Source organism: Procambarus clarkii, chromosome 38 (genome assembly GCF_040958095.1).
Source record: "Procambarus clarkii isolate CNS0578487 chromosome 38, FALCON_Pclarkii_2.0, whole genome shotgun sequence".
In the NCBI taxonomy this organism is placed as follows: Eukaryota; Metazoa; Arthropoda; class Malacostraca; order Decapoda; family Cambaridae; genus Procambarus; species Procambarus clarkii.
The window spans coordinates 36464049-36477434 of NC_091187.1; the positions used below are offsets into that span (position 1 = coordinate 36464049).

The 13386-nt window shown below is 42.5% G+C and overlaps 1 protein-coding gene across 1 annotated transcript in view; it reads left to right on the forward strand.

The window, feature by feature from the left end:
- Positions 1 to 419: 419 nt before the first annotated feature.
- Positions 420 to 13386, forward strand: part of LOC123756378 (uncharacterized) — a 32917-nt gene continuing 19950 nt past the window's right edge. Inside the window, exons 1-2 of the mRNA XM_069337615.1 lie at positions 420 to 627; positions 1896 to 1966. Of these exons, the coding sequence (XP_069193716.1) occupies positions 420 to 627; positions 1896 to 1966 (279 nt within the window). The remainder of the gene's footprint in view (positions 628 to 1895; positions 1967 to 13386) is intronic.

Here is a 13386-nt window from a genome sequence, read left to right on the forward strand (position 1 = left end):
TTAATAATATAAGTGTATGTATGCCTTGTTTTGGACTTGAAATGAAGTATTAGAATAGTTGTAAACAAGGTTAGTTATTAGTGCTAAATAATATGTAAAAATGACCTGAATATGCTTGATAGAGGTCATATATCCTGGATAATATATTATATATACTGTATGAACTCGATTATCCAGACTATATGGGAAGGACCCCTATCCAGTTAAGCCCAACATCCGGATTAGCCGAGTTTTACCGAGGAAGAAAAAAATTAACATTCACAATCTTTATGTATCACAGCCAACGTGATTTGATTTTCCACACACACTATAATTAGTGTGTGGTGCTGGGTGGGTGGTGAGCTGGGTGGGTAGCTGCCTGGCAGGAAGGTGGGCAGGGCAAGTGGGCGGGCAGATGGGTGGGTGAGCGGGTGGGCTGGATGGCTGGCAGGAAGGTGGGCAAGGCAAGTGGGCGGGCAGACAGGTGGGTGAGTGGGTGGGTAGCTGCCTGGCAGGAAAGTGGGCAGAGCAAGTGGGCGGGCAGACAGGTGGGTGAGCGGGTGGGCTGGATGGCTGGCAGGAAAGTGGGCTGGATGAACGGATGGCAGGAAGAAGGGTTTGATGGTTGGCAGATGGGTGGAGGAGCAGGTTTGCAGGTGGGTGGACACCCATCACACCCGCTCCTATTACACCCACTCCAGCCTCCCTGCTTGCCTACCCACCCCTCCCCCCTACCAGCCTCCCTGCTTGCCTACCCACCCCTCCCCCCTACCAGCCTCCCTGCTTGCCTACCCACCCCTCCCCCCTACCAGCCTCCCTGCTTGCCTACCCACCCCTCCCCCCTACCAGCCTCCCTGCTTGCCTACCCACCCCTCCCCCCTACCAGCCTCCCTGCTTGCCTACCCACCCCTCCCCCCTACCAGCCTCCCTGCTTGCCTACCCACCCCTCCCCCCTACCAGCCCCCCTGCTTGCCTACCCACCCCTCCCCCCTACCAGCCTCCCTGCTTGCCTACCCACCCCTCCCCCCTACCAGCCTCCCTGCTTGCCTACCCACCCCTCCCCCCTACCAGCCCCCCTGCTTGCCTACCCACCCTTCCCCCCTACCAGCCTCCCTGCTTGCCTACCCACCCCTCCCCCCTACCAGCCTCCCTGCTTGCCTACCCACCCCTCCCCCCTACCAGCCTCCCTGCTTGCCTCCCTCCTTCCATCCCTCTCTGCTAGACAGGGTCCCTCCTTGCCCTCCTTGCCTTCCTTACCCTCCTTATTCCTGCCCACCCTCCTTACTCCTGCCCACCCTCCTTACTCCTGCCCATCCTCCTTACTCCTGCCCACCCTCCTTACTCCTGCCCACCCTCCTTACTCCTGCCCACCCTCCTTACTCCTGCCCACCCTCCTTACTCCCGCCCACCCTCCTTACTCCTGCCCACCCTCCTTACTCCTGCCCACCCTCCTTACTCCTGCCCACCCTCCTTACTCCCGCCCACCCTCCTTACTCCTGCCCACCCTCCTTACTCCTGCCCACCCTCCTTACTCCTGCCCACCCTCCTTACTCCTGCCCACCCTCCTTACTCCTGCCCACCCTCCTTACTCCTGCCCACCCTCCTTACTCCTGCCCACCTTCCTTACTCCTGCCCACCCTCCTTACTCCTGCCCACCTTCCTTACTCCTGCCCACCCTCCTTACTCCTGCCCACCCTCCTTACTCCTGCCCACCCTCCTTACTCCTGCCCACCCTCCTTACTCCTGCCCACCCTTTTTATTCCTGCCCACCCTCCTTATTCCTGCCCACCCTCCTTACTCCTGCTCAAAGCACAATACCTAAAAAAAAATATTAAATTTTTGTAAATATGTACTATGTTTTGGTAGGAAAATTTTAGTCATAGAAACCTTAAATTTGTTTTATTTTGCCTTAATAGGTAATACTGCTTCCAGTCTCTGCTCGGCTACCCAGGACGATAGCAAACACAACTTCTGCCCATTAATGATGGTAAGGACAATTTTATTCTTACTGTACTACCAGTGTGTGTGTTTATTATGTTGATGTCAATAACCAGTGATGGTGAGTGTATTAATCATGGTGTTGTCATCAACCAGTGATGGTGAGCGTATTAAGGGGCCTGGTGCATGGGCACCAAAACTTCCTTTTACACACTCAATTTGTTTTGTGCATAATCCTCATGGCAAATGCTCCAATTGTTCCTTATAAATCAACATCACAACATGAACGAAAAAAGTAAACAAAAAAATCACAATATCATATTGCTATAAATATTTTACAATGTCACCAATTGTTATTTTATTCATTATGATCTCAGAATGGCTTACAACGTTCAATTGCTAGTGAGAAAATTATTGTTTTGGAGTATAGTTTACTGTAAAACATTTTTTGAATGGGGCCATCCAAATATGTGCCAAATTTATACGCAAAATATTTCTAGGATTCACTAGGAACCTTATCACTAAGAACTTTGCTCATAATATGTAAAAATGATGAGAATCAGTCAGAAACTGAATTTTTTATTAAGTCTCAAAGATGAAAATGTTTTTCACAGAGAAAAAGGCATTTAAAGTTCTCGACAATGAATATAGTACTTCTAATTTATGACATATCTTTTAGGTTATAATTAAGATTGCTTGGCATTTGTACTCGAATATGTAAAAGTTGTAGGTCAATATGTGTTGAAATGAAGTCATGAAAAATTTCGCTCCCCTCCCCCCCCCCCCCCCCCCTCAATAAAAATATAGTGATAATTGAAAAACAGACACTGGGCCCCTTAACCCTCAAACTGCTAGGGGCCCAAATGGAATTCACACCCACAGGTGCAACAACAAAAAAATCCAAAAAATTCTTTTGTCGTATAGAAGTGTTCATTTTTGTTCCCTGATCACGGAAAAAATAACAAAAAAAAATCGTAGGTGGCATATTTTAGCTGCAATAGGGTAGGGAAGTGTGGCAAAAAAGGGGCGTTGGCAGAGCCTTCGCCAGACGAGGGCTTCTCCGCCCGAGCTGTCAGACGACAGTTGCCACAAATATATTATTACCTAATAATTTCAATGTCTCTGATTGATTTTTTCTTAGTTTTTTTTACAGGAATATTATTCCATACAGTGAATTGTGGTATATTTATATAATGAAATGTGTGAACCATCGTTGTACTCAAAATTATGGTGTGCATATTAGTGATTCAATTATTATGTTCATAAAACAATAAACAAATAGTTTTGCTGTTGTTACACTATATACACAGGTTATATATAAGTATCTGCATGTTTTGTTCACCATAACCAACCACTAAGTTGGTCTTGTGAGTCGAAAAGCAACGAGGAGTGACCGCCAAACACCAGCGAGCCACTCGCTGCCACTCCCTCCCTCAACACCACCTCACTCACCCTCATTCTCCTCCCACAATACTGTTTTTGCATTTATTCACTATACACAGACGTTATATATACGTATTTACATGTTTTGTTCACCATAACTGTACAACTAAGCTTGTATGGTGAGTAAAGGCACAAAGACGTAGCTACTCACACAGTCAGCTGATCGGCGGCCGCCCTCAAGGCCAGACGCACTAATATTTCTCCTCCAACAATATTGTTTGTGGTGTTATTATGCTATATACACACATTATATACAAGTATCTACCTGTTTTATTCACCATACCTGAACAAATAAGCTGGTATGGTGCCCAAAGACCATAGTGGCCATCAGTAAACAATATGCCAAGTCGTGCAGACAACACTCCTCCCTCACCAAAATGGCGGCTCCCAACCTACTCCTCTTGCTGTTATCTCACACTATACACACTTTATATATAAGTATCTACATTTGTGTTCACCATATCGAACCAGTAAGCTGGTATGGTGAGTGCAGTCAATAAATGGTGGCCACACACAGTCAGAAAACGACGCCACAACCCTCTCTCCCACAGCCTTACTCCTCCCTCCATGGAGCACAGCGCTAAATATCACCACAATCCTGCTATTATCAGAATCCTGGTCAGTTTTATCACAGTCAAGGGGCTTCAGTAATACTATCACTGCTAAATAATAGCAGTATCATATATATTATGGCATTTGTAGGCGATGCTGTGGTCACAAGCTGAACAGCGGTGCTGTGAGCTCGTGCTGCGTGCGCCAGCCTTGGTGGCTTGCTCAATACTGAAGCTGTAACACCCAAGAATGTTGGCCTGGATTTTTTTTCTAAGTGGCATCTGGCAACTATCAGTCGTGGCTGCACTATAGCTGCCCCTATCCCAGGCGGGGCATTTAAATTATAGCTCTAGACAAGAAATCATATATAAATGATGTGCGCGGTTTCGGTTTTGTCACTGATATCATTTATATATGATATGCGCAGTTTGAGGGTTAACTGTCTAACAGTAGGTTAGACATATAAATAAATGAGATTGGGTGGATATAAATAGGAACGGCCTCATATGGGCCAATAGATCTTCTGCAGTTACCTTCATTCTTATGATATAACGAAACACACACACACACATATATATATATATATATATATATATATATATATATATATATATATATATATATATATATATATATATATATATATATATATATATTGCAATAACTTTATTACCCATTTATTAGTGATAAGGCTCTCATCTGGTCCTCATTCATGAATGCAAGCTAAATGGACAAAGAGAATAGTGTTTGAAATCTGCAAATAAATCTGCCAAAAAAATCAAAGTCACAACTTTAGCCATGTGTGGATGATTAACATGTTGACCAATTTTGTTCAAACTTCACATGCTTAGTGCCGGGTATGTATTCTCCAAGATGTAGAAGTCACAACAAAATCCACATAGAAACAAAAGAGAAAAAAAGTGAAAAAAAGGTAGTTGTCTTTTTGTATGAAGGGGCATAAGAAATATTTCCATTGGGTAATGTATTTATATGATACATAGTAGAATACAGCATAATAACATACTAACTCATTATTATGTGTGAAATCTGGCCCTTTAGGTGACACCAGTGGCATATCCACTTTGTCGACCCTCTTTACTACTACTCATTTTCTTTGTGTGGCAGACAGGTGCTTGCATCTCTTTATTCCTGATTTCCAGATAATAGGATGTGTTATTGTTGTTATCAGAACAGGTTGCCGCCAGATGCGCACGCATTTATAAAAAAATAAATTGTAAAAAATCCATTTTTTAACATATTGGGATGAAATTTTCATGACACTGATGCCAAATAAAAGAAGATTTTTAGAAATTTTTCACTATTTTTCATATTTGGAAAAGCCTCCACATGCACTGGGTCCCTTAATTATGATGTTGTCATTAACTAGTGATGGTAAATATATTAACTGTTAAACTGCACAACATGTCATATTACGTGTTGAGTAAGTTACGCAAAAGTGCGCAACACATCATATGACGTGATGGAGTATCACATAACATTTGAATGGCCAGTGGGGTAGGGGGGGGCCATACCCTGTCCAGGGGCTATAGTAAACAGCCGCCATTTTGTACAAAAATCCAGCTCTCGCCACTAATGTATGGGAGGCCTCAGTTACCCAGCAGTCACCATGGCGAGCGCATGGCCAAATGCCTCCGAGGCACGCACCACGCGATCACTTACCCAAGAGCAAATAACTAGTGATTTTTTTTTCTGATGATGAGGAAAGTGATTTTGATGATTCTGACATTGATAAGGACTACACACAAATGACCGATGATAGTAGCACAGACAGTGAATATGAGATACAGTCTCCTCCCATGGCGAGGCCTACATGCTTACCAGTGCCGGCTCGCCCAGTGTCTACTCCAATTCACCCACGACCACACAGTTCTTGTGCTTATTTAGAGTATGAGGATATTTTGGGCCACGAGTCAGAGGAAGGTGACTCTCTTTCTGGTTTTAATGAAGGGATTCAGAGCATAGTATTACCACGCTTGTCGCTAGTGCCAGTGGTGTTACTGTACCAAGCAAAATTTTGTCGCGTCAGCAGCGTCTCGCCCAGCCAAACGCCGCCGCATGGCACCACATGAGGAATCAAGACCCTCATGTTCACGTGATTTTACCTCACGTTCACGTAACACCCGTACTTTGTGTAGACCGGCTTCAGCTCCTGGTCCACGGTGTGCAACGATTCCTCGCCATGATGTCGCTGTTTCGTCTCAGCGGCACCAGGTGTACACCTGGTGTACGGGTTAAACTTGTGATCACAGCATCGCCTAAAAATGTCAAAATATATATGTAACTGCCATTATTTGTGATGATAGTATTCGTTATGGTGAGCACAAATGTAGATACTTTTGTATAATATGTGCATATAGTGTAATAACAGCATAAATATTTTTTTATTGTTTAAGCACTGCACTGCACAATGCACCTTGAGGCTCTAGATTGGTGGTGCGCAAGGCGTCTCAGGGCGCTCGTAGGTATAGCGTAGCATTCAAAGCTCTCGCTGCTACATGGGATTGACATCAGCTTCCTCGGGGCTTTCGTAAACAGACGCCATATAAAAAAAAATCATGGGCAACATTCTGGGTATGAGAGCCTCAGTACTGAGTGAGCAACTAAGGCTGGCGCTCACACTATGAGCTAAATGCACTTTTGTTCAGCTTGTTACCACAGCATCACCTAAAAATGTTAAAATATATATATAACTGGTATTATTTAGCCATGATAGTATTACAGAAGAGCCTGACTGTGATAGAGACTGTGCAATGTTCAGATATCAGTGAATCAATGCTGTTCAAGATGTTCACAGCACTAGCCACAGCACACTGCCATTATTTCATCCATGTAAGAATCTATAAACGACTTCTAAGTTCCTTAGAAAATAAAAACCATGTGGAAAATTATTCCTTTACAGGATATAGTGACCAGGATTCTGATAATAGCAGGATTGTGGTGAGAATTAGCGATGTGAGTAGTATGGTGGAAGGAGTAATCTTGGTGAGGAAGGAGGGAGAGGAGGCGTTGCCTGCTGGTTGTGTGGCAACATGGTATTGTCTGGACTCATCATACCAGCTTAGTAGTTCGTTATGGTGAACACAAATGTACATACTTAAATATAACGTGTGTATATAGTGTATAACAGCAAAAGAGTATAATGGGAGGAACCATTTTGGTGAGGAAGGTAGCATCTTCTGCTGTGTGACTTGTCAAGCAGTTTTTTGTTGCCATTATGTTGTTTGGACATCATATCAGCTTAGTTGTTGTTACGGTGAACAAAACGTGTAGATACTTTTATATAACATGTTTATATAACCTATTATAGGTATAGGTTAAGTAATAATTGTAATAATTATTACTTAACCTATTATAGGTATAGGTTAAGAAATAATTGTAATTACGAAGCAATAAGATGCCTATCTTAACATACTAAGAAGGTTAGGTAAGGTCAGTATTTTCTATGAAGCTTTTTCAAGGTAAACTAGTATGTTTAGTACGTCACATATGCGCGTATTAAATAAGTCAATATTGACTGTAAGAAAGTGCGAGAAATGGTTGGGGTGTGGCAGGGCTGGGTTGTTTTTTGAACTCACCATACCAATTTAGTGGTTTGCTATGGTGAACACAGATGGAGTACTTTTATATAACGTGTATGTATAGAGTGTATGAGAGTGTGTATGTATAGAGTGTATGTGTAGAGTGTATGTATAGAGTGTTGTATCATCCTTTGCAGATGACACTAGGATTTTCATGAGAGTTGGCAACATAGAGGACACGGCAAACTTCCAATCAGATGTAGATCAGGTCTTTCTATGGGCTATAGAAAATAATATGGTGTTTAACGAGGATAAGTTCCAGCTCATGCGCTACGGAAAAAATGAAAATATAAAAACAGAAACCACGTACAAAACTCAGGCAAATCATAACATAGAACGAAAAGGCAATGTAAAGGATCTGGGTGTACTCATGTCGGAAGACCTTACCTTTAAAGAACACAATAAAGTAGCCGTCACAACTGCAAGAAAAATGACAGGTTGGATAACAAGAACTTTTCACACTAGAGATGCTATACCGATGATGATACTTTTCAAAACGCTTGTGCTCTCTAGAGTGGAGTACTGCTGCACAATGACAGCCCCTTTCAAAGCTGGAGAAATTGCTGACCTGGAGAGCGTGCAGAGATCCTTGACTGCTAGAATCCACTCAGTAAAACATCTTAATTACTGGGACCGACTAAAGAGCCTAAATCTGTACTCCCTTCTTGAGGTTATCTTGAGATGATTTCGGGGCTTTAGTGTCCCCGCGGCCCGGTCCTCGACCAGGCCTCCACCCCCAGGAAGCAGCCCGTGACAGCTGACTAACTCCCAGGTACCTATTTACTGCTAGGTAACAAGGGCATTCAGGGTGAAAGAAACTTTGCCCATTTGTTTCTGCCTCGTGCGGGAATCGAACCCGCGCCACAGAATTACGAGTCCTGCGCGCTATCCACCAGGCTATGAGGTCCTTCAAGGTCCCTTGAGCGCAGGCGGGAGAGATACATAATAATTTACACGTGGAAAATAATTGAGGGGCTGGTCCCAAACCTGCACACAGAAATAACATCTCATGAGATAAGAAGGCGTGGCAGGATGTGCAGAATACCCCCATTGAAAAGCAAAGGTGCAACAGGTACTCTTAGAGAGAACTCTGTCAACATCAGAGGCCCGAGACTGTTCAACATGCTTCCACTACACATAAGGGGCATAACTGGCCGACCCCTCACAGCGTTCAAGAGAGAACTGGATAAGCACCTCCAAAGGATACCTGATCAACCAGGCTGTGACTCATACGTCAGGCTGCGAGCAGCCGCGTCTAACAGCCTGGTTGATCAGTTCAGCAACCAGGAGGCCTGGTCGACGACCGGGCCGCGGGGACACTAAGCCCCGGAAGCACCTCAAGGTAACCTCAAGGTAACCAAGGTAGTGTAATAACAGCAAAAGTAGTATGTTGAGAGAAGCCATTTTGGTGAGGGAGGTAGCGTTGTTTCCTAGCATCGTTTACTGTGCGACTTCCTCCTCCCACAATAAGTATTGTGGGAGGAGAAATGTTGGCGAGTATGGTGTTGAAGGAGTGAGGGCTGGCTGGGTGTGGCAGCCCTCTTTTGTTTTTTGAGCTCACAATACCAACTTAGTGGTTCGTTATAGTGAACACATATGTAGATAGGTATATACAATGTATGTATATATAGTAATAACAGCAAAAACACTGATTTATCGTAGAATATATAATATATATGTCACATACATGAGCCCCATAATTTTGAGCAAAGAAATGTTCCACACATTGAACTATACAAATTCCACAAATTACACACTTTTGAAAATATATTACAGCAAAAAGCAGAGAAAAAACGAATGAGAAACATCAAAATACAGTAATTATGAAACTTTATTATCGCGGTAACTGCTGTCCTATGGGGTGGCGGGGTCAAGTCACCCCGAGCACTCCATCGCTCAGCACCCGTAATTTGCTCAACTTCCCAGCTCCATCACAGCTAAAGTATGTCACATACAATATTTTTTTTTATGTTTCCCGTAATCAGAGGCTTCATTTTAACAATATAAGAAGAAACAAAAAATTTTGGGAAAGAATTTATTTTTGGCGCACCACAGGGGTGTCATATTTGAATGCAGAGCAGTGCAGTGGTTAATGAACATAATAATTGAATCACTATGTACATGATACTTTTGAGTACAGCGATAGTTCATATATTTTATTATATAAATATATCATACTACACTATTAGCTGTGCAGGTGAGAGCTGTGTACTACAGTACACAGCTCTCACCTGCCCTGCCATGCCGGAGTAGGCCATCACCATCAGTGGAACAACACAAATGAACATTTGTATGTTCCACTGAACATTTAGCGCCGAATGCAATTCGTTCAGACTGGAAATTCATTAGAATGGAGTTCGTTAGCGTGAGAATGCACTGTATTTGAAAAAAAAATGCAAGAGTAGAGAAGTGATTGCAAATATTATTCAGGAGATAATTAAGTAATAAAATTTAGCAGATATAAAATTAAAAATAATAAACAATAGAACTGGGAAGTTAGATAATTAATCAAATTAAGATTTCATAAGTAAACAAATTGAGATTCAAATAATTAATCTACTAGAATACAAATAATTAGCTAAGTTAAGAATTAGAATAATATTGGTAATATGGTAATATTACCATAAATCATATGGTAATATTACAAGCTGGGCAAGTCTATGTAATATAAACAGGCCAAAAAAAAAGAGAGGAAAACAAAATGAGAATTAGACAATTAAATTAAGATTATGAATAAATATATAGATTCGGATTCAAAATAAATAATAAAAAAGGATACAGATAATTAATCAAATTAAAAATTCAGTAATCTCTTAAGATTGTAGTACAGTAATATCATATGGTAATAAGACAAGCTGGATAAGGTTAAGCAATAGAAACAGACATGTATGGGCTGGAGACACTGATGTACTTAAAGTTTAACCCCTCAACTGCTCGGCTTCCAAATATGACAACCAGTGCGCACGAAATAAATTCTCTGGAAAAAATTATTTGTTGTTTTCAAAGTGTCAAAAACACTTCCCTGAATATTGGTATAGTAACAGAAATTCTAAATTGTACTTTGGCTGCTATGGGGTCCGTAAGTTGGTGCTTGACGTCATCATTCCCCGTTTGCCCATTGCGTACACTCCCTGGGTAGGATGTGCGCGCTGCCGCGAATATATATATTTTTAATTTTTTGTGCATAGTTCCAAATATAATTTATTTGTTTTTACATGCCAATCCTATGTATAATGAGCAAGTACACTATATTATGGCAGTAGAACATCTGTACTGTTCGTAAACACTGTTACGTGCATCACAAAAGTGTTCACTTATCCTGCACATATTTGCAATGTATCATGATAATATATTTATATTTACACTCTGTATACACACTATACAGTATCACACACTATATACATACACCACAAACACACTCAGTACTCTGTGAATGTGTGATATGCTGCGAAACAGCCAACGGGGCACAGTGGCACCTTTCACTCCACGCACCAGGTGCTGATACATCTTCGCTTTTGTTCTCTGTGTGTAGTGTTCCTGCATACTATACACGCACGTTTACCCTTCTCCCGTGATACTGTGCCTGGCATATACTCGAGCATGTGTACTCCGAAGTTCTCGTTATCCCACAGTTTGTCTGGAGCTGTGTGTGGCATTGTTGCTTGCACCCCACACAGTGCAACGGAGCCCTCCTTGCCATACTTTACTAGCAGCTGTGACACAACACCAGCACTGAATGTACGTATTGGCGGTTCCCTGCCAGATTTTACCAGGTACATATTGAAGCAGTTGAGAACTGCAACATCTATTAGGTGGGAGAACATTTTCGTCCACTTCACAGACTTGCACACGCACTCCACTGCACCAAGCATCATGTCACATTTATCGACGAGGCGCATGTTCACGTTATAGTCTATGACACAGTCTGGTTTATTCATGGGGAAGCGCATTTGAAAGTGGACTTTGCCACTGTCCAACATGGCACCAGTGTGAATTGTTGTCAGCATATTCACCTTACATCTGTCCCTCCACCGCACTGATAACGTATTGTCACACTTACGCAACCGGCAATCACCCACTGAAATACCAATGCCAAACACTGGCATTTCCCTCCTGTGGGCCTTCACAGTGCCACATACGCCAGTGTTGTGGGCAAGGAGGTATCTGGTCAACAGGGGGCTGGTATAGTAGTTGTCGGTGAACAGGATATGCCATTTGTTCAGCAACGGTTCCATGAGGGTTTTTACAACACTGCCGGAGAACCCGTGTGGATCTTGAACTGGTATGTCGACGTCTGCACCTGAATACAGAATCATGTACATGACGATACCAGTTTCACAGTCGCATAGCATGAAAAACTTTAGTCCAAATCAGTACCGCTTTGATGGGATGTACTGCTTGAACGCAAGTCGCCCCTTGAAGAGTACAACCGATTCATCAATCATTACATTCTGTCCTGGTACAAAATAGTCACAGAACTTGCCTCTCATGTCACTGAAAACTTTCCGCACCTTCTAAAGTCTGTCGTGTCTTTCCTCATTTGCATTATTTTCAAAGAGCAGGCACCTGAGAATCAACAGGAACCTATCACGTGACATGTATCTGTTGAACACTGGGGATGGAACAAGGCAGTCTTTGCTCCAATAATCCTGGATGACGTGTTTCGTCGTATTTCATCATCATGTTCACTGCGAGAAACACGTACATTTCATCAGTTGTGGAGTCCTTCCATTGTGTCAGGTGAGAGGTAGGTAAAATGCCGGCGTTTTTGAGGCTGTGAGCGTATCTGTTTGTCTCAGTCACAAGATGGGTCATGAATTCATTATCGAAATATGGCAGGAAATAGTCTATTTCAGTCATATCGTCACCTGTATACGGAATAATAATGTCATTCCAATATCGGTACCTTCAAAAGTTGGTATTTGTGGGAGTAATGTGTCACAATCCTCCCACACAAGCAAACCTGTGGGTTTGGTTTTGGCGCCAACACCTCCACGAGCACCAAAAACACGGCTCCGTCGTCTTGTGCTCGAGCTGTGTGTAGGTATGGAAGGAGATGAGGCTGTTCTGCGTATCGTAGGCCTACCACGAACACCTGATGTAGAGGGAACACTGTCGTCATTGTCCTCTGGCTGCGTGATACGCTGCCGCTAGCCGCAGCGTGTTGCTGGGGCAGCAAAACCCCGCCTAGTAAGCATTAAAGAAAGATTTGTGTGGGACCAATAGTCAATTCATCCCTCATGTTTATGTTTGGTGAAGAGTATCACTCAATCTCAACAATTTTGTAACGTAATCGTGTGTTCCCATAGTTAATAAGTGTAAAATATTCAGTTGTTGTTCAGTAAAACCCACGTGTAAAGATTTAACCCACAGTGCATTTATTTTACAACTTAAGAACATACGAATAAAAGTAACTACAGAAGGCCTATTGGCCCATACAAGGTATCTCCTATTTAAAACAACCCAATCCCAATCATATACATGTCCAACCCACATTTGAAACAATCAAGGTGACCCCCACCTCCACCACATTATGCGGTAATTTTCTCCACAAATCAACAACCCTATTACCGAACCAGTATTCACCCAGATCTTTCCTAAATCCAAACTTATCTAATTTATACCCCACTGTTTTGTGTTCTGTCTTATGTTGATACTTTTAATACCCTATTAATATCTCCATTATTATGTCCAGTTATCCACTTGTAAGCCTCTATCATGTCATGCCTAACTCTTCGCCTTTCCAGTGAATGCAATTTATGCTTTATTAATCTTTCTTCATACGACAGGTTTCTAATTTGGAGGATTAACTTTGTCATCTTACATTGGACACGTCGAAGTGAATTTATATCCATTCTAAAGTACGGTGACCAAA